This window comes from Grammomys surdaster, unplaced genomic scaffold (genome assembly GCF_004785775.1).
Source record: "Grammomys surdaster isolate TR1022 unplaced genomic scaffold, NIH_TR_1.0 125876, whole genome shotgun sequence".
Lineage (NCBI taxonomy): Eukaryota > Metazoa > Chordata > Mammalia > Rodentia > Muridae > Grammomys > Grammomys surdaster.
The window spans coordinates 268075-291027 of record NW_021620701.1 but is presented as its reverse complement, the minus strand read 5'-3'; the positions used below and the strand labels follow the sequence as shown (position 1 = coordinate 291027).

Sequence of the window (22953 nt, the reverse complement as noted above, 5' to 3'; positions counted from 1 at the left end):
TCTCTCTCTCTCTCTCTCTCTCTCTCTCTCTCTCTCTCTCTCTCTCTTTCTCTTTCTTTCTTTCCTTTTTAAAAGATTTATTTATTTATTCTATGCATGTGAGTACACTGTCTTCAGACACACCAGAAGAGGGCATTGGATCCTATTACAGATGATTGTGAGCCACCATGTGGTTGCTGAGAATTGAACTCAGGACCTCTGGAAGAGCAGTCAGTGCTCTTAACTGCTGAGCCATCTCTCCAGCTCACCAAGCTTTCTTTAATCATGGTGCAGATCCCTTTATTTGAAAGAAAATGATTACCTTTAACAAGATTACACACTCACTTTGATTTTTAAGGAACCATTAGTCCCCTGAGACATTAACCTAACTCACTGCTCAGTGTGGTTCTTTTTTTTTTTTTTTTTGGTTCCTTTTTATTTTTTTATTTTAATTAATTTATTTACTTACTTTATAAATCTGGGTGTTTTGCCAGTACTACATGTAGCATGGTGGCACATGTCTCTAATTAATCCCCACAAAGACATGTTAGAGAGGAGAAATAAGCTTGGTTCACAAAAATACTGTAATGCACATGTGTGGCTTTGCCCGTCCATTATCCATGATCTGGTATTAGAGCTAAAGTTTCTTTTAGAAACTGTTTCTGTTTTCAAGCACATGGTTCAAGCAGCACCACCCCAGAGCATAAGAGAGTGTGTGAACCAGGTTTCCCCATAACTGCATCCCTTCAGCTAACTAGCATTCCTGGGCCCATACACATTACACCCTAACCAGTCATTGCAAATGGCTGGGAGGCGCTGCTGGGCTCTCAAAGGAGAGGTCAGTGACCAGCCTACTACCTTCCCAGAGAAATCCAACAGCCTCAGACCTGACTAGGAGGTCTCTAACAAGCGAGCACAGCCGATCTGCTGAAGATGGTAGCTGTTTCATAGGACAACCCCTTTCTACAACGATATAATGACTATATGTGTGTGTGTGTGTGTGTATGTGTGTGTGTGTGTGTGTGTGCAGGAGATAGTAGAGTTATGATAAAAAAAATATTCTTCTTAATTATGGAGTTCCATGATAGAAGAATTTAGTTTAATTTTGAATTAATTCATTTTTTTGAAAGTTTCTTTTTTAAACGTTCCAGAAAACCCCAAGAAAAATTTGCCTCCACATTGATGAACACTAAACAACGAGTCCAGAAGGTGAAGACAGGGAGTTACATCAACAGCAAGGATGGTGAGTGGAGAACGAGGGCTGTATGTAAACCTCTCCTGAGGTCACAGGTCGTGGGACTGAGGAACATTCGACATGGGCTAGCATCTGATCTGCTGGCAACTGTGCCAGAAAGATCAAAGCCAGGCTTCCCAGGACCCTTGACTTGGGGCAAGTATTTGCCTCTCTAAGCCTGTGTCCTTCTCTGTGCATCGTGATGACAATGACAGCCCCTCTCCCACTCAGCTGTAGATCATGAGGCACTCACACAGTCTGGCTCAGTACTGACAATGGTAATACCAGCATCATACATGAACACAGAAGTACATTCAACATTGGGAAGACTCGAGTCCCAAGGTCTAACTAGTCCTAACATCAGCATACCTACAGGACTCGTTGAAACACAGAGTACAGGGATGAGTCTGTGCTTCTGGGGAAGGCCAGGAACCTGCTGTAGTTCCAGGTCACATGATGCTGCCTGGGGACCACAGTGGGCACCTGCTCCTCTGAAACAGCTGTATCCATCCAGCTGTGCAAGAGATTAGATGAAGAGCTTCTAAAAACTCAGCATGCCAACAGAGATGTATTCTCCCTTTCTCAGCAGGTAGCACTTGCAACAGTTTCTTCCACTCCCAATAGAGGTGGGAATTTGTGCCTAGTTCCCCTTCTCAGCACTGGGGTTGTGTTTGGCTTAAACATGTGCAGGTCCTGTGTGTACTGTCATAGTTTCTGTGAGTATATGTATAGCAATCCCATTAGGTCTAAAAGACATTTCCTTGGAGTTATCCACACTTCTGACTCTTATGGTCTCTGCTTCCTCTTCTGCACAGATTTTTGTCCCACTGATTTTTGTTTTGTTTTGTTTTTTTTAAACTTTTGAGAGTCTCTACATAGCCCTGACTGTCCTGAAACCACTGTGTAGACCAGGCTAGCCTCCAATGTGTTGGAATCAAATGTGTGTATCACCACACCTGGCTTTAATGATTTCTTTTTAAAAGAATTTTATTTATTTATTTATTTATTTATTTATTTATTTATTTATTTATGTGAATACACTGTCACTCTCTTCAGACACACCAGAAGAGGACATCAGATCATATTACAGATTGTTGTGAGCCACCATGTGGTTGCTGGGAATTGAACTCAGGATCACTGGGAGAGCAATCAGTACTCTTAACTACTGAGCCATCTCTCCAGCCCTATTTTTATTCTTATTTTAGTTTGTCATTTCTTTTCTCTTCTCTTTTTGTCTTTTCTTTCCTTTCTTTCTTTTTGAGAGAGAAAAAACATAAAGTTGTGTGAGTAGGGAAGTGGAGAGGACCTGGGGGAGGGGACAGAATATGATCAGAATACATTAATATACTGTGGACTCCTAGGTCAAAGTTTGCTGATTCTGTGGTATTTCTGACGGTGTTCTTGACCCGTCTAGCGCCTACAATCCTTCCGCCTCCTCTTCTGCAGTACTCACTGAGCTCTGCCTAATGTCTGGCTGTGGGTCTCTGCATCTGTTTCCTTCAGTTGCTGGATGGAGCCTCTCTGATGGTGATTATGCTAGCCTCCTGTCTATGAGTACAGCAGAATATCATTAGGAATCATTTCTTTACTTTCTTTTCTTTTTTCCAGGCATGTTTGGTTTTGTTCTAGCTCTCTAGGACGTGGGGCCTCCGGTTTCTATTCCCTTGTCCAGCCTTAAGATGAGGAAGGTGCCTCGTCTTACTGCAGCGTGATATGCCATGCTTGGTTGATATCCCTGGGAGGAAGGATGGAGGGGGCGGGGACTAGGATGATGGGAGGGAGGGGCATGCAGTCAGGATGCAATATATGAGAGAACAAATTAATAAAAAAATAATAATACCAGTGATCATGATTGAAGTTTTTTTATAAAACTGAGAAATTTTAACTTTTTTGATTTGGATACATCCAACAGAATCAAATATGATTTTATAGTGAAAAAACATATATGGAAAACATAACTTTTTAATAAAAACTATTTAAAAATTCCACATCTGGAGGAAGTAGGGAAGTCTGAGTTGGATCAGAAACTCTGGCTGAATTTTAGTTTTCTCTCTTCAATTTGTGGTCTCTGCAGCGCCACAGATGAGCCTAACACATGTGGGACACTCACGTCTCAGAGAGCACAAAGCCTCCATGCCACATAAAGAGTGAGGCGGGCACCCCATTGTAGCAATTCTTCCTGCCCCTCACAACCCAGCACAGGCGGGACACTCACCCCGACACTCGCCCAATGCCCGTAATGATGCCACCGGCGGGGACTTCCTCGTTGCCATATAACTGGTAACCTGCAAACTGGGAAAATTCCAGAAAGGGAGACCTAAGGAGGAAGAAAGGATGTTGTCTAAATTAAATATCTGTATTTAAAATGTTACACATAACAATGGAACAATTTTTTTTAACAGGGCAATATTTTAAAAATGCGTGCTAACATATAAAAATCTACAAAAAGATTTCTAAAATAAGACTGGACAAGAATTTCATAGGAATTCATATGGTGTAGCCATGTAATGGGCTACCATAAAATACTGGAGACTTACTGTTAAAATGCTATGTAAATGTGCATATTACCATAGAAAGGGAACAAGAGGTAACTATTACCATGTACCTGGCTCTCATCTAAGGGCTTCATAAGGGCACTAACTCATTCGCTAAAGAGGAAACCAAAACCCAGCCACTAGCCTTAGGTCTCACAGGTAGTAAACGGCAGGTCTGGGTTGTCCAGACACAAACTGTTCCGAGCGAGGTACCAGGCTCATATCTGGCACTGTACTGTCCACACTCCATTTATACGTGTGTTCAAGATACAATGGAGAAAAAGGAGTTCTAGAATGCTAGATTTGGTATGATTGCTTTTTGTTTTTCTAATGCAGGTGCCTGATATAAATTATATATATATCTGCATAAATGAGTGTGTGCTGGGGGCTGTAAGAGGGCTCAGCAGGTAGAAGCATTTGCATACAGGCCTGACAACCTGTGTTTGATCCTTGGATCATCTAAGATAGTAGAGGATGAGTGACAACTGAAAACTGTCCTCTGACTGTCACATGTGCCATGACACAGCTGCCCCTGGGCTTACGCATGCACACTCTCATCCAAACATGGATGCCATAAGAAAAAATATTTGATGGGATAAAGATATAGCTCAGTTGGTAGAGTACTCACATGCCATGCACAAAGGCTTGGGTTCAATGCCCAGCACCATGGAAACAGGATATGGTGTACTCCTGTAATCCCATCCTCAGAAGGACAGAGGAGGGAGGATCAGAAGTTCAAGGTTGGGCTGGGGCTATATGTCAGTGACAGAACTATTGCTTAGCTTGGATGATGCCCTAGGTTTAAGCCCCAACACTTCCAAAATGGGAGTGGGGATTCAAGGTCATCCTCAGCTATACAGTGAATCTGATATCAGCTACATGAGACCCTATCTTCAACACACCCTGTACATACACCCACCTTTTCCCTTGTTCGCCATGACCCGTCCTTCAGGAGATCTACCAGGTCTCTGCTGTGTGTAACACCCGCGCCCCTCTACCCTTCTACCCAACTGCACAGTCCACTCCCTGCACAGCAGCCAGAAGAGCAAAATCTTTAAGTAAAAACAGTCATCTGTCACGCTTCATGACAGGATCCAGAAAGCAGAAGCTATGGGTGACTGTCATTCACAAAAATAACAAAGTATATGAACACAAACCAAGAGAGCCACCAGGTAATATAGTCTACCGGCCCAGCACCACAAGTGTCATCCTGCCACATGCATTAGACACTCAACAAGTCCTGTTTAATTCAGACTGCTGTTCCCTCTTTCTTTGAAAAGTCAGAGCCCCAGAATCAGACCCCACCCCCTACTATTCTCCCCTCCACTTGCCTCAACTACTTTGGCTTCCTGGCACTGCTTAAACACACCTAGAGCTCTCTCACTGCCGAGCTTCTGATTGGTTGTTTCTCTTTCCCACAACACTGGCTTCATTCTAGTCTATTTTACAATTCCAATGTTTACTGCTTACTTACTTTCTGCCTCTCTCTGACCTATGGAACTCAGTAGCGCAGAAGTGTCTGTCCATCTCATTCCCTGAAACTGCCTCCATTTCATTGCCTGTAAGTGTCTGACACACAGTAGGCTCTCAATAAATGTATGGTGCTCTTTGAACCCTAAATGTCATGGTTTGAATATGCTCGGCCCAGGGAGTGGCACTATTAGGAGGTGTGTCACTGTGGGCTAGGGCTTTAATACCCTCGAACTACCTGCCTGGAAGTCAGTATTCTGCTAGCAGCAGAAGATGAAGATGTAGAACTCTCAGCTCCTCCTGCACCATGCCTGCTAGGATGCTCCCATATTCCTGCCTTGATGATAATGGACTGAACCTCTGAACATGTAAGCCAGCCCCAAATATATGTTGTCCTTTATAAGACTTGCACTGGTCATGGTGTCTGTTCACAGCAGTAAAACTCTAACTAAGACACTATAGGAACCCAAATTTAGAACCATTTGTCGATGGAGCTGTCCAGACAGAAGACACACTGAAGTAGAAAGCACTAGACCAACCCTGGGTCTATGAGATTGTCGATTCTGTCTCTGGGTAACAGTTTTCCTCTTGATGTGTGCCGTGCTCGGGCTTTCTCACTCCCTCCTACAATAAAAGCATAATTAGATTAGAGCAGATGGACAGGAGACAGGCCTCCATCTCACCGAATGCTAGGAACACAAACAGTGCTTCACTCTAAACACGGCACTTGACAAAGGGATCGGTGGGCCAGGTGCTGGTGACACACTCCTTTAACCCCAGCACTGGGAGACAGAAGCAAGCAGATCTCAGAGTTTGAAGCCAGCCAGCTCTACAGAGCAAGTTCCAGCACAGCCAAGGCTACACAGAAAAACCCTATCTGGAAAAACAAACAAATAAATGGATGAACAAATGAATGAATGAAAAATAAAAAAGGTTCAGTGTATCCTGTAAGAAAAAGCTAATTATTTTTTAATCCCTAGATGTACCTGATGCCAGTTTTCTGCAGTAAATAAACTGATTTTTTTTCAATGACATGTGCATATACACACACGCCAATCTATCCCTGATCCTAGAGGATATATCATACATGTTCTGAATTCACTGTCTAAAGAAATGGCATGCTATTTTCATTAGAACTCACACACTGCCTCATTGCCTCGCGTGTGCCAAATACAACCACAAAAACATGCAATACACTGTACCTGGGAACATTCCTATTTTTCATTTGGACCAGATAAAAACCTAGCTTTGGAAATTTGATCCATGCTGGACATGTGCAAATTTGCCTAGAGGGGCTATTAGGTCTACACATGGGAAAGCTGGAATCTTTCCACAGTGATTAGCAGGTCCTCTTTGGTAATATCTTGATTCAGGGAGGGTCTATCTGCCTCACCACAAGGGTGCCGGGAGCACCCATATGCCGCTCAGGGGAGGCAGAACAGTCAGTAATGGGGGTCCTCAGCCCATGCTTAAGCCTTGATGGGCGGAAGCGGTTTAATTCCTAGTCTGTGCTGAGTGGCTGGAAGAAGGCCTTCTCCAGATTTAGGTGAGGCTCTTTATGAAGAAGGCCTCCCCCAATGGTGATCCCTGCTTGTCCAATCTGCTTTATTTGATGGCTAATGTAAATGCATGCACCTTACTCAGGGTGAACCAAGGATTAAATACCTTTTGCAGTTTTGCAGGAAGGTAAGTTCATTTTGCCCAGGAAGGTAAGTTCATTGGCTGAGCACTTTTTTTTTGGGGGGGGGGGTAATCTAGATCCCTCATTAGCATGCAGAATTCCAGTTTTTTATGCTTCATGACTGATTGTTATGGTCCTCTCAGTGAGGTGTCATGGTTACATGTCCAGAGCAGGTAGTTTGGCAGGGAGCTGGTCCCATGCCTTCTGTACACAATCCTGAGTTTCATGGGGTTCGGGCTCACTCAGCCTTACCAGTTCTTCTGTCTGGTGGCACAGTCCAATGGCCCCTGTCTTCTGTGGTTCCCAACACTGGCCAAATCTTGACAAAATTATACTAACCAAAGAGCAGTGCAGAAGCCAATGGGGCTTCTTGACACCAAAGAAGCACCAAGCCTTACCACCCAGCCTGCAAGGCAAGATATCTATGACTGGAATGTCCTGAGTTCCTCCTCCCCAACCCACTCTAACCAAGTCACAGCTACAGAGTGGGAGAAGGATCAAACTGCCAGAAATGCCTATTTTTACTATTGCTCCAAATTAATTAATTAAAATTAATTACTATATTTATTTTTTTTTAAAGGTAGAATTTCTCTGTGTAACAGCCTTGGAACTATGTAGACCGGGCTGACTTCAAACTCACAGAGATCCACCTGCCTCTCCCTGCCGAGTGCTGGGATTAAAGATGTGCGCCATGGTGCCAGGCTCCTAAATTTATCTTAACACAGCTGCCTTTGTCTAATAAAGTAGTCAACAATTTTTAAATAACCATTTCTTTGTTGATTTAGATAAGAAGTTATGTTCATACCTATGTCAAACAAACTTCCAAATACATTTTCAAATCATTTTTCTCATTTTCAAATCAGGGATCTTGGCTGCAAGAGAACTTTTTTTCTTCTTCTTCTGAAGAGGTACACAGAAAATTCTTAAGAGTAAATCTACTTTGGTGTTACTGGGATTATTATACCACAAATTATTTCTTCTTTCAAAATGAGTTAGTTGCAAGATAGTACGATTAAAATTGCTTTTTCTCTTCTCCCAACTACTGGCCAAGTCCTTACTGTGTGTTTAGGGCAGTAGGAGAGGGATGAAGGAGTTCTGAAGAGTAGACATTCTAGGGGATGCTGTCTCGATTCTGGTGTTGTCCATGGGACCATGCTTCCAGCCACATACTTCAAGGCAGCTTATTGTACACTAACTTACTTCCATACTTAAAAACAAACAAGAGAACCACCAATGTGATTTTTAAATAAAGTAAAGCAAACAAGGCTTGGGCAAAGGCCTTTGGAGAGCTGGGTGACATGGGTGCTTATAAAGGGACCAACGACCGGTCATGGAACCAAAAGCAGGAGGTGGGTGACAAAGAGGGGGCAATGGGAAGGATATGAGAAAGTATTACTTCTTGCTTTTCTTCTGAGTCTGGCTCTGTCTCTTACAGTAGCTGGTGATATTCTGGTCTCATAAAGAGCCAAAAGGTGAGTTATCCTTGATGCAGACTCAATGAACACAGAGTGAAACTCCTGTGTGTGTGTGTGTGTGTGTGTGTGCGCACGCGCGCGACACACTCACTCGCACACGTTTTGAGACAGGGTCTCATGCAGCTTGGCAGGCCTCTAATTTGCTATAGAGCCATGGCTACCCATGAACTTTGCATCCTCCTGCTCCTACTTCCTGTGTTAGCATTACAGATATATCCCTCCATATCTGGTTCCTCTGTAGTAAACTGACCATGTGACAGCAAAATAGAGCATCTTGTTCTTCCAAAGAGGGTTCCTACATTTTTTTTATGTTAGCTAGATGAGGTAGTTTACACCTGCAATCCCAGTACTTCAGAAGCTGAAGCAGGAGAATTGTTCCAGAAACAGCCTGGGCTATAGAGAAAGATTCCATTCTAATATAAACGAACAAACAAATGAAACTCATCTTCCTTATGGCCACTTTTATTAAGCTCTGTGTGCAATTCATCAAGTCCCATTGACTCTAAGATTCTCATTATGCTCACACATTAGCATGCCTGAAATCAGGAAACATTTTTTTTTTTAGTAATTTTTTTAAATGTTAATCAAAGGCTTTATAAGTTTGGTAATGCTCAATAACAAGATGCCCATACAATCAGAAGTGTAACCCAATACCCAACCTAGATATACCAACTATCTTTGACTGATGGAGACACATGAACATCTGCCTCCATGTTCTCCCCCCCTCTCATCTCCTAGCTCCTCCTCTCCTCCTCCTCCTCTCCTTACTCCTCTTCCTCTCCTTACTCCTCCCACCTTAGCTCCTCCTACATATCACCCTTCCTGTTAAAATAAAACTTTTCTCTCAAAATACAATTAGAGCATAACTATACCAATTTGCATCAGTAAGGTACAAGATAGACCTAATACCCTGTCCATCATTTTGTTGACTAACCAGAACCTCTCTCATCTCTCCTAACTAAAAGACTTAGTTCTGAACCTGGCTTTTTTCTTGGCTTTAGAATGGATGTCAGCTGAAAACCATCCTCTCAAATCTTTTCTCTCAAAGTAAATAGCCGGGATTGGATATGAGACTGTAAGTCTTCAACTCCATCAGAAATCCAGAATGACTGAATTAACTGAAATTATGGGAAGCACAAAGCATAGCTTCTAAAACTTAGCCAATTTATAGAGACCACTGAACACCTGGACAGTCCCTATACTACAAAACGTTGGAGAATCCAATCTTCAGCCTTCTGGCCCAGGATCATCTGACAGACCTAGTGATGCAGAATTATTAAGAGCTGATTACTCTGTCTTGGCAGATATAATCAGTTGACTATTCTGCAAGTGTGTTCTTTTCAAGACAGTAATTTGTCTGAAGATGAAAAGAGGCAATTCTTGCCTAGTGGCTGTCTCACCACAACTGGAGTAACTCCAAAGATGCTCAATTTCTTCTTAGAATCCACGACAGGAAGCTGTCAGGAGCAGACATCAGGAAACATTTTACAGAAGGATTTCAGCTTCTTTCAAAGGCTGTCTGTCTGTACACACTGACTAGTGTCTCAGTGTTGTTGCTTTCCGTGGGACATTCACTGCAGGACAGCATGAGTAGAATGTGTCTTCCATTTTTAAATGCCTTAAAAAAAAACATACAAGAGCCCCCTGCCTCAACCACCAAAACCATTTGCAGATGTTTACCTCCATAAAGATATTACTCAGGATTAAAAATATAAAGACAAAACAGGATAAAAACAAAGCACTTTTAAATTGATCAAAACACTTACAGTCCTTTGATTAGTGTGGCTTAATCAGAATACTTGGTTCTGGGTATTATGAAAGCACCACGGGGGTCATCCCTTCTCTGCCTAGAGAATGACTGAGTCACTGTCACCCTCTGTGTTCAACAGATTAAAAATAAGGAGGATCAAACACAGTAAAGCCAGAGAAGAAGCCTGACAGAATGTGGATAGAGATGAGAAAATGGGAAAGAGGCCAAGAGTCATGTAATGCCCAACCTTCCATTTGTCATGTTCTTGCTAACGAAAAAAATCAAGGAGTATCTGAAAAACATCCCCAAACATCTGCCCCTCCTCCTGTCTGAAAACTACATCAGAAATTGCATTACTTTCAAAGTTAGAAGTCAGGCTGGAGAGATGGCTCAGTGGTTAAGACTACTGGCTGCTCTTCCAAAAGACTTGGGTTTAATTCCCAGAACCCACATGGTAACTCAAAACTGTCTGTAAATCCAGTTCCAGGGGATCTGACACCCTCATACAGACATCTATGCAGGCAGAATACCAATGTATATAAAATAAAAAAATAAATAAACTTTCACTAAAAAGCAGTCAGAGCCAGGCAGTGGTGGTGCACGCCTTTAATCCCAGCACTTGGGAGGCAGAGGCAGGCGGATTTCTGAGTTCGAGGCCAACCTTGTCTACAGAGTGAGTTCCAGGACAGCCAGGGCTACACAGAGAAACCTTGTCTCAAAAAAACAACAACAAAAAAAAAAAAAAAAAAAAAAGAAAAAAGAAAAAGAAAAAAAAACAGTCAGAAATTGGGATATAAAGTAAACAAATAAATTAGTGGAAAGGAAAACAGAAGTCTCAAGTCTATAATGAGAAGAAAAAAATAAAAACTGGGAAACAAGTAATATTTCCTACTTCTTTATCAACAGCTGCCTGCTAAGTCAGTCTACAGCACTCAGATCTCAGGAGACATATCCAGACCAAGGCACACTAAACCCTTAAACAGCACAAAAGCTTAACACGTTTTGCTACTAAAAGTGATTGTGGAGCTATCCAAAGGTGTGCTAAAAATGTACATTTAGAGGGATTATTTACGGGTGTTTTTTTGGATACTTCTTTATTTTCTAATTTTTCTATAAGAATATTTTAGGGGGCTGGCGAGATGGCTCCGTGGTTAAGAGCACTGGCTGCTCTTTCAGAGGACCCAGTTTCAATTCCCAGCACTCACATGTCAGCTCACAACTGTCCGTAATTTCAGTTCTGGGGGAATCTGATACCCTCACACAGACATACATACAAGAGCCCCCTGCCTTGGCAAAATGCCAATCAGTGCTCTAAAAACAAATAAATTATTGGGCTTGGGAGGTGGTTTAGAAGAGCACTGGCTGCTCTTCCTGAGGTGCTGAGTTCAATTCCCAGCAACCACATGGTGGCTCATAGCCCTGTATAAGATCTAGTGCCCTCTTCTGGCCTGCAGGCATACATGCCGGCAGAATGTTGTATATATAATAAATGAAATAAATCTTTAAAAGAATATTTTAATATGGCTTAACAATTAACACAAATTAATATGTGCTGATATAATGTCCACTAAAATTTTCATGGCAGAACAATTTAGGCAAAACTGCAAAGGCCAATGTCATCCTTGCTCCCAGTCCCACCTCTCCTCCACGGCAGGCCTACCTCTGCAGCTTACAAGAACCCACCACCCTCAGCAGGTTCATATCACAGGACTTTGGATCCTTCTTGATTCAAAGCCATCTGTCCTAAGGACCCAGGAAACCCAAACTGAGGATGAGTGTAACCATGGAGTTATCTCTTCTAACAACATAGGTTTTTAATTGGCATATGTGTGGGTTCTTTTTCTAGAGACGGCATATTCATCTTCATCTTTGTTCAGTCTTTTTTGGGGTAAAGAGGTGACTATGCTAAAGCATGCATACCACCAATGAGCCATAAACCCAGCCCTTTAAAGGGCCAGCCAAACTTTTGACATTGTAACAGGACACTGTCATCTACAAAGTTATTCAAGAATACAGAAATTGTGTTACCAAACAAACAAACAAACAAACCCTCATTTTTAAAGTAAGTTCATGATTTTGTAATGGGTTACATTTGTGGCTGTCCTTAGTCCCAGAGGATTGCAGTTTGCTCACTTCCATAGCACTTCAAGGGTATAAATTACAACCATCTTTCTGAAAAAGACTTTACTCATTTACTATTCTGCTATAGTAAAATGACAGGGCAGCATCTAGTAAAGACCTATTTTATTTGCTTCTACTTTCAGTTCCCTTTTACTAACTCTTACATATTCTATTAATTTAAAATAAGATGGAAATGTGTATTTGAAGTACTTATAATTCATGCTCATTCCTAGATTTAAGAATAAAACGTTGATAAAAACTAGAAACTGAAAGTTTACTAGAAGAACTGAATGATCTGAAGGAGTAGCTGTTTGTAGAATGCGGATCCCATTCCCAGTAACATGTAAGCCAGGCATGTGTGCACGGCTATAATCTCAGCACCTGGGAGGTGACAGCAGGGGATCAGGAGCCCAAGGTCATCCTTGACTTTGCAGAAGGAAGTCCAGTCTAGGCACCTAGTTGCACCAGACAGTGATGGTACATGCCTTTAATCCCAGCACTCGGAAGCCAGAGACAAGAGGATCTCTGAGTTCAAGGCCAGCCTAGTGAGTTCTAGGACAGTCCAGGGTACACAGGGAAATTCTGTTTCAAAAAACCAAAAGACACCTAACCTCAAAAATAAACAATCTAACCAAAGTGCTTAGTAACAGAACATTGGGACCATCTCTCAAAACTTTTTCCTGGGTCAACATTTGTTTCTTCCTTCCCTAACACAGTACATAACGGAATAGGCAACTTTAGCTGGCCTCTCTGTTCACCAGCCTCAAATCAGTTACATTTCCTGAATACGCTCCTTAAAGAAAACAAATACAGATGATACTTCTCATATTTTTACTTTTCTGATTACTTCAACAAATAAAGTTGTCTTCCAGACACAATAATACCTAAGATTGCAACAATATTGTCAGAGCACAGGTTATGGGCAAAACAGGGTCTGTCTGCCTGTGAGGATATTGGGGAGAGTATTTTTTAATGAGGACTATAACATTCACATTGCTCCTTCTAAAGTAGGCAACTGTAATATACTAAGAATCTTACTTTGTAGCTGTGAGTAGTAGCCCATGACTGAATTCACAGTGTTTGGAAAAGGCAAGAGGATCATGAGTTCAAGGCCAGCCTGGGGTCCATATCAAGCTGATAGACAGACAGACAGACACTTACCTAGTCTTATATACTGGGCCCGTTCATGAAGTTGACTCACTAAAGCTTTCATCTGCTCATAGTTCTCCTGAAACAGAAGCACAGGGAGAGGTGGATGTTGTAAGTCATTATCCTTTAACCAAAGTAAGAGTCAGTAAACAGGTCGAGGGAGCTGGAAGAGGGTCAGCTGTTTAGAGCACCTATGTGTTCGGTTCCCAGCACCCACAGGGCAGCTCACAACCTGTAACTCCAGGAGATCTGACACCCTCTTCTGGCCTCAGTGGGCTCCTATGAGCACAGGGCACATAAATTTATTCAGGTACAAACGCATACACATAAAAATAGTATGTAAATATTAAAAAAAAAAATCAAAGGCTGAGAGTGTGGCCAGAGGTGAAGAACTTGCCTACCCCAGGGGAAGCCCTGGGTACAACCCTATACTGCAAAAAGCGAAAGAAAAATAGCAACCTTTGCCATCTCTGTGTGACCTCCACACAAGGCCATCACCACCCGCACCTATGCGCCCACTCCAAATTGGCACACTCCATCCTGGAAAAGACTAACTCCTGCCCACATGCTCAGCTCTTTTCAGGACCACCTGTCCTCTGACCCACCTCTTCAAGGCTGAGCCCTGTTTTAAGTAAAAATAGAGGCACCACCACAGCCTCTGTTTTGACCACACACTTTTTAAGGGTCAGAAGCTGGCTGGCTGTTTTACTGACCATCTATTTTGTCCATACCATCATCAGTTACTATCCTGAAATTCTAACCAATGCAGAACATTCCACTGTCGATAAGGATATTTAAACTTATCAACTTATCCCTGGGGAGGGAGGGGTGAGTGGGTAGGAGGAAGGAGAAACTAGGCAGAGGAAGGAGAAACTAGGCAGAGGTGGGTGGAGCAGGAGAATCCAGTTAAAGGTCATTCTTAACTACACAGTCAGTTTGAAGCCAGCCCGAGCTATATGAAAGCCTGTGTCAAAAAAAAAAAAAGTAACATAACAAAACTATATGCTTGCACAGCTTAGATATCTTCTGAGTGGCCCTGTGTACCCTAAGAGCCTGCTGGGAACTTAGCTCAAGCTGTCTGGAATATTGTCTCCCCACCCGACTCCTACCAGAAGCTCTGCTTTTATTAAACCCAGGAGACAAGGTGGAGCTGCCACCTGAAGGGAATCCCCAGAGCATGTCTGTCCCCCAGTGGCCAAGAGGTGGCCTTGGAGCAGTGTAACCAGAAACGCGTGAAGTCACACACAGCTGCCGTTCAGAAGCTCTGAGGAACCGTCTAAAAACCAGGGCTGTGTCTACAACTGTCCAGAACTGTCCTGGACTGCTTTGTCATCTAAGAGAGCCCTGGCATAGGGGCAGGGCAAGCCTGGGGTGCAGAAACCAGACAGTGGCAGACAGGGGCTGCAGGAGCTGCAGTCAAAGGCAATTTCTGTATGTGTCGCTGAGTCTCACTTCTCTCCTCAAAGATCTCGTCACAACCTCAGGCTACATTCACCACAGTGCAGTTCAAGGACAGATGCAGCAGCCTGGCTGACCTCAGTCCCTGAGCAAGCTGACAGTGCTCCTGTCCCTGGGCAGGCTGACAGTGCTCCCGTCCCTGGGCAAGCTGACAGTGCTCCCGTTCACTCTTCAATATGCCGCTAAGGTGGAAAGAGTTGATTGCACTGCAGAGAGGTACAGACACACTTTGCTTTAGTTGTGTACCTAAGGTCCACTTTATTTTATTTATTTTCATTTATCTTATTTATTGTCCCTCTCCCTCTCTCTCCCCACCTCTCCTTCTTTCCATTGTCAGGTGGTAAGCCTTGAGAGCAAGCACCTTTATACACTGAACCACCTTTCTGGATTCCATGAACCACTTTACGCTCACTAAAGGGTTAAAACCACCTAATTAATGCTTAAATATTAAACTTAATCCTAAGGTTTCTTTCTCAAGAGGAGAGAGGAACGGGGAAAGGTAAGTCAACAGCCATTTATAATTTATAGTTAGATGAGAAAAATAGTTCTGCTGCACAGTGGAGTGATGACAGATAAAAACCACTGTCTTGCATATCTCAAAAAGTTCTAGAAGATGGAATTTAATCTTTTACAACAAAGAAATTGTAAATATTAGACTGGATATAAGATGGTGCGTGCCTATAATCCCAGCATTCCAGAGGCAGAAGCAGAGTAGAGTTGAGGCCACCCAGGGCTACATAGTAACACTTTGTCCCAGACAAGCAAACTGAAACAATATAAATGCTAGAGAGATAAGCTACTCTAATAGAATATCTTGCAGTGAGTACTCAGATTGAAACATGGTACCCTACGAACAGTAGTGATTTCTGTATCAATTTCAAGAGTTAACTAATGAGAAGAAGGCTTCTTATAAGTCGTAAAAAGGCTGTCACTGAGGTGGCAAGCCCTCTTCACTAACCCAGTGGCTAAAATCCCACTTTCCCTCTCTGCCAACGTCAAGAGCAATCTCTGCAGTCCAACACTCAGAGTTTAAAGAAGTTCTAGAAAGTTTGGAAACTTCATCCAAACTGTCAGCCCTTGTGCCTTCTTAACTTCAGTCAGCATTAAAAGACACTGAAAACATCCACTGCTGGAAAAGATGGGCCTTGGGTGTTTCCAAGTTTAGGGTTGAATAGGTCCCTATGTTCAACAAAAGGAACACCACTGCTGATAAAACCCATACACTGAGTATCTCGGTAAGATGCACGAACACCAACGAACAACCCTCTGTTTGAAACTGAAGAGCTGGGGTGACGAGATAGCTCAGAGGGTAAAGTACCTGCTGACAACCCAAGTTCAATCCCCAGTAGTACATAGAGGAGAAAAGAAAGAACCGACTCCACAAGGTTGTCCTTTTGACTGTCATACACTTGTCATGGCATGCATGTGCGCACATGCACACCAAACATACAGAACAGTAATAAATAAAAATAAATATATATTAAAGTTGATAAAGACAAAGGAAAAATGCTTTTTCCATCCACCACCATTTGTAACATTATTTCTCCAATAAGCATCCACTGCAGCGCCCCCTCACCCTCAGGGGGTATGTCCAGAGACATCCGCCAGATACCCAAGACTACGGGCAGTACTGAATGTTCCCCTACAAATGGACCTGTGAAGAAGTTAAATCTTTTAAGTTAGGAACAGTAAGACAATCACAACAATAAAGTTGAACAATTATAATCATGTGACATACACTTTTTTTAAACTTTTTAAATAAGCATTTTATTTACTCTCTGAGAATATCATATATTATATATGAGGATATCGTAAATTATATTATCATATATTATACAATGTCCTTTGGTCATATTCATCTCACCTCCATCTACTTCTAGAACCTGCACATGTCTGCCTCCCAATTTACTGTCCATTTTTTATTTATGTTTATTTTTACATAACCCACCAAGTCTAATTGGTGCTGCCTGTATGCGTGCGGGTGGAAGGGCTGTGAAGGCAGTTCTTGGTTGTTAACTTGACTACATTTGGACATTCAGTTATTTAAACTTGGGAGTTGCTTTTTTTTTTGGAATCTTTGACTGAATGGTTTCGGGCATCAGGAAACGACAGGTGGTACAAACTGCAGAAGAAGCCTCAGTGGGCCGAGAGGAATGATGGGACTCACTCCTGTCCACTTAGTCAATGGTACCAGAGGAGCAAAAGAAGAAGCGCATCTGTGAAGATCGCACCGTCAGGGTCCCATGGACAGTTTCAGTGCCCCTGACTCTTGTCCGATTCCTGATAAGAAATCCTCAGATACAACAGAAAAGACTAGAGAAGCCCAAAACACTGCCAAAGTTGCTTCCTTCTTTTTAAATTTGTACTTTTGTTTTCAAATTCTGTAGTTTAACCTGAAGAAAAACTACCATAAGTAGCAAATTCTGTGCTGGCTTCCGGAAGTTCAAACAGCTCATCTTTAACATTCCTAGCTACACTTCAAAATGAAGCCAGCAGACATCACTACAAAGTATTTACAAAAAACCTACCCGCTTCCTTTTAAAAGACTGTCTGGAAACACTATCTTGCCCACAGCCCAGGCTACTCACATGACTCTCCTGCCTCTGCTTCCTGCCTGCTGGAATTACAGCCGAGCATTACACCTAGGCATTCTCAATTATATTGCAGACCTGATAATCCTAGACCTGATAATTCACATGTAATTTCCACACACCCAAAGATAAGAACTTTTACTGCATAGCACTCATCTGTGAATTTCACCAAATATCCCATTAGTGTGGCTTGCCCCTCTGCCAGATTTGGTTCTACAGTTTTATCAGTCTAAATAGGATTTCACACAGTAAGATCTCTTGGCCCTAGTCGATCAATGTGTTTCTTTAACCTCTTCTAACCATCATTGCAAATGCTCTGCTTTCCACTAAAGCATCCTCGCTGGTCCTTCAACTTGCTGCTCTTCTTCCTATAGAGGTCTGTAAGCCAGTAAGACAGATTAGTGAGGTTTTGTCGTAGTTTTTAATTGTTTGTCCCACCCAATAGAAATTTAGCTGACCACTCCAATTCACACACACAGCATACACCTGTATTGCAAAACCCTGTTCTCCACCCCCCCGACCCCCTCTCTTTCTCTCTTGCGCACGTAAACCAGACACTAAAGTGCAGAGCTGATGAGAACTGTTCACACACATACAGGGAAACCAAGAGCCCTCTGTCAGAGTACCCCAGACGCAACGTACAATCCCTGCAGCCACATGTTGCCCAATCTAGAGTAGAGTCAATCCAAACCAAAGCTAGCTAGCCTCCAGACCAGTGATTCTCAACCTGTGGGTCACCACCCCTTTGAGGGTAGACTGACCCTTTCACAGGGGTCTCCTAAGACCATTGGAAAACACAGACATTTACATTAAAACTATGTAGCAAAACTACATAGTTATGAAAATAATTTTATTGATGAGGTTCTCCCGAGCATGAGGAAACGTATTAAAAAGTTGCAGCATTAGGAAGGTTAATGACTGAGGCTCAAGATCTTTACCCTAGTTAAGCAGCCTCTTGTTAAGAAACAGGGAAAAAGGCCAAGCATAGTAGCACACGGCCAATATGGGACACTGGGGTAAGCAAGGCCAGCCTGGGCTACAGCATGAAAACTTGCCTGGAAAAACAAAAAAATTACATTTAAAAAATGATGAAAAATCTTTCTTTGCCAAGGTCTTCTGAAGCGCCCTGTGGTGGAGGTGGAAGACATGAATCCAGGAAGAACACACAGCTGCTCTGTGTGAGGAAAACCGGGCAGAGAGCAGGCGGAGGCCAGGAGTATTACGCAATCTCTGTACACCATCTCTTACCCTTGTCCAGTCTCCATTGTCTCCCTTTACTTTATGGATGTGCTTGCATCAGAGTTGCTGCTTACAAGCAGACGTCCCAAGAGATCAGACATTGGTTATTGTCTTGATGCTACATTAATTTCTTTTAGGTTTATCTGTTTATTTATTTTGTGTAAGATCCCTGTATGTATACACATCCTACAAATGCCTGGTGCCCTTGGAGATCAGAAGGTGTCAGATCTCCCAGAACTGGAGCTCTAGCTGGCTGTGAACCACCATGTTGGTACTGAAAACTGGATCTGGGCCCTCTACAAGACCAGCAAGTGCTCTTACTCACTGAGCATCTTTCCAGCCTTTTGCTCTTGCTTTGAAGCAGGATCTTAGGGATTCCAGACTGTCCTAAACCCATGCGATAGTCAATGCAAGTCAGTGATTCTGATCCTCGTCCCCTAACATTCCTTTTTTTTTTTTTTTTTTTTGGTTTTTCGAGACAGGGTTTCTCTGTGTAGCCCTGGCTGTCCTGGAACTCACTCTGTAGACCAGGCTAGCCTCAAACTCTCGAACTCAGAAATCCACCTGCCTCTGCCTCCCAAGTGCTGGGATTAAAGGCGTGCGCCACCACCGCCCAGCGTGCCCTAACATTCCTAAGGGGTGAGTTAGAAATGGTCACCACCATACACGGCCTAAGATTTCTATTTACTTATTTTTTGTTAGCAAATATTTTTTTTTTAATTTCTTATTACTAGGGAGAGGGCATGGCAGATATATGGAGCCAGACTCAGTTTCCCTCTTCTATCTTTATGTGGGTTCTGGGGCTCAAATGCAAGTCTCAGGATTGCACAGCAAGTACCTTTACTCACTGAGCTATCTTGCTGGCCCCCAAATATTAAGAACACATACTAATGGGTTTCATTGTCTTTTCATACACATACATAATGTATTTCATACACATAGGCAATGTATTTTCACACACATACACAATGTATTTCATACACATATGCAATGTATTTCATACACATACACACTGGATTTCATACACATATACAATGTATTTTCATACACATATACAATGTATTTCATACACATACATGATGTATTTCATATAGCTCTCACTAGTGAATGTCCTTCCTCTTCCCCACTAGCCCTCTGTCCTTTCATATACATACATATACACAATGTGCTTTCATACACATATACAATGTGCTTTCATACACATACACAATGTGCTTTCATACACAGTGTATTTCATACACATACACAATGTATTTCATACACATACACAATGTATTTTCATACACATATACAATTTATTTCATACATATATACAATGTATTTCATACACATACACAACCTATTTTCACACACATACACAATGTATTTTCATATACACACAATGTATTTCATAAACATACACAATGTATTTTCATATACACACAATGTATTTCATACACATACACAATGTATTTTCATATACACACAATGTATTTCATACACGTACACAATGTATTTTGATCCTGTTGCCTCCCACCTTATCCACTTGCTAGTCTCTCCCCTGCTCCCACTAGTGAATGTCCTTCCTCTTGCCCACTAACCCTCTGTCCTTTCAGAGTTTGGGGGCTTATTGCTTGTTTGTTGTTTGTAACCCAATGGGCCTCACCAGAGTTTCTATAGTCTCACAGGTTAAGAATTCACTGACTGAGCATGGGCACTTTGCCAGGCTACGCCCCTGAGGAAAATCTCTCCCTATGGCTTTTTCATACATCATTTGGGCTGACTTTCTCTCCCACCTCTCCCTCCCTTCCCTGCCCCTCTCTTTTCATATGTGTTCTATCTACTTCCCCCATGCCCACCTTAAAAATCCACCCCCGCCCCCATGGGTCCCTTTCTAGTTTAGTTTCCTGGGTTCTATACACACTCAGCCCCACACTAATACACACAAATAAAAACAGAAACTAGGGTCTGAATAAATGAGAGAACTAAACTGTCTTCAAAGTTATGAAAATACTATATTACGTGAGCCTTTTCACATAATATAGTATTTTCCAGTTCCATCCAATTTCCTCCAAGTCTCATGATTTCATTTTTGCTTACAGCTGGATAAAAACTCCATTGAAGGTGAACCGTATTTATATTTTCTACTCATCATCTGATGCAGACCTAGGCTGATTCCTTGCTATTGTGACTAGACCAGCAATGGACATGGATGTGCAAATATCTCTGTGGTAGATATCTCTGTGGTTACGGAGGCCTTTGGGTATAGGGTATGTGGGACCACACTACCAGATAGGCTTAAGAACTGGTGAAGTGACCCCAGAAATCTCAAAGATCTGAGATGGTAGGAGTAGTGCTGCCCCCTCCCTGTTTCTGCGTCTGTTCTGAGACCATAAACTGAGAGGACCAGGGGTACTCAGTCATATAGCATAGCACCTGGAGTTCTTCTCCAAGCTAATGATGTATCTAGACGTAGCTAAGGAGCTTCCAGCCAATGACCTTCCCTTCCTGGATATTCTTACACCCTTCCCCTAAAAGGTATATAATCCCTGGTTCATGCCAAATAGTGTATGCGTCTGCATCCACCCCACAACAAAGACATATGAACAAGCTAAGGTAGTCTCAGGGAACTGCTTCATTAAAGATTGTCACAGAGAAGGCCTTCTCCTAAATGAGCCATGGCACTCCTGAAGAAGGCCTTTTCTCTTTTCCTGCTCCTCCAGTACTTGGCACTTGCTCCCAATAAGACCAGATCCCGAAACACAGACCTTGGATCCCTATTCCTGACTTCCTCTCAGAGCCGGCATACCCTCAGTATCCAGATTCCCCAAGAGGAAACCTTAGAACCACAGCATTCATCCCAGACCTCGCTTTCTCCTTCTGGTGTGGCATGTAGTGGCATCTGACATCCCAAAGGAATACACGGGCTGCGGACTCTACCATCTCCTCCCTGAGCAGGTGATTTGGTGGCAATGAGACACTGTCGGCTGGCAAAGACAGAAAGAACACAGGACCTACAACTAACCTAGATACCACATTCAGATATATGCTCAGGAGAGGTATAGCTAGGTCATATGGAAGTTCTCGTTTCAGGTTTTGAGAAATCCACACGGACTTCCACAGCCCACCAATAATAATTAAGGGCTCTTCTTCCCCACAAGTTCACCAGTATTGGTGACATTGGTGTTCCTGACACTAGCCATTCTGTCAAGGTGAGAAAGGTTTGCAAAGCACTTTTTATTTTCATTTTCTGATAGCTAAGGGCATTGAACGTTTTAAAAAAATATTTACTGGCTATGTCTTCTTTTGAAAACTCTGTCCAATCTCATAGCCCATTAGCAAATTGTAAGTGGTGTCTATTTCCATATTTGCCACTGAGGCAGACAGGACCAACCCCTTATCCACACCCACCCTCTCCATTTTCTCTGCGTTTGAATCCCAACTGTATTCCAGATGAACAATGCCTAACTTCCTTTTGTAGATGGCCATGAGGGTATTTCTAATTTTAACCAACAAAATAGAAACTGGAGTTGTTAGGTCTGACTTCTAACCATGGCCCCTTTAAAAAAAAAAGTCACCCCAGGGCTAGAGAGCTACATCAGTGAGTAAAGCATTTATCTTGCAAGCGTAAGAACCTGAGTTCAATCCCTCAGAGCCTTGTAACAAATCCAGGAGTGGTGGTGTACACTGTTGACTCCAGTGCAGGCAAGGAGGGACAGGCAAGATTCTAAGGGCTCACTGGCCAGCTAGCCTAGCCTAACAGCTGTATATGTAGAGGAGGATGTTCTTGTCAGGCATAGGTGGGAGAGGAAGTCCTTGGTCCAGGGAAGGCTGAATGTTCCAGTGTGGGGGAATTCGTGGTGGGGGGAGAGGGGAGTGGGCGGCACATCTTCATAGAAGCAGCAGGAGAAGGAGGGATGGGATAGGGGGCTCCTGGGTGTGAGGCGGATGGGGAAACTGGATCACATCTGAAATGTAAATAAGATATCCAATAAAAGAAAAAAGAAAAAAAAAGTCATTTGAAGGCAGGAGTTCACCGTGACAGGAATATTGAGGAAGGATACAGGAAGTTGACCTCTGGCCTCCATGTGCACCTAGGGTAAGTGGACACACACACACAGGCACACAGACACACACACACAGGCACACACACAGGCACTCAGACACCTCAGACACACACACAGGCACTCAGACACCTCAGACACACACAAGACACACATACAGGCACACACACAGACACACAAGTACACAGGCACACACACAGACACACACACAGGCACACACACAGACACA

At 42.8% G+C, this 22953-nt stretch overlaps 1 protein-coding gene across 1 annotated transcript in view; it reads right to left on the bottom strand.

Moving 5' to 3' along the window:
* The window catches only part of Mccc2 (methylcrotonoyl-CoA carboxylase 2), a 72809-nt gene that overhangs the window by 41774 nt on the left and 8082 nt on the right, over positions 1-22953 (bottom strand). Inside the window, exons 2-4 of the mRNA XM_028790201.1 lie at positions 13406-13472; positions 5757-5841; positions 3429-3530 (exon numbers count right to left, since the gene is read on the bottom strand). Coding sequence (XP_028646034.1) covers positions 3429-3530; positions 5757-5841; positions 13406-13472 — 254 coding nt within the window. The remainder of the gene's footprint in view (positions 1-3428; positions 3531-5756; positions 5842-13405; positions 13473-22953) is intronic.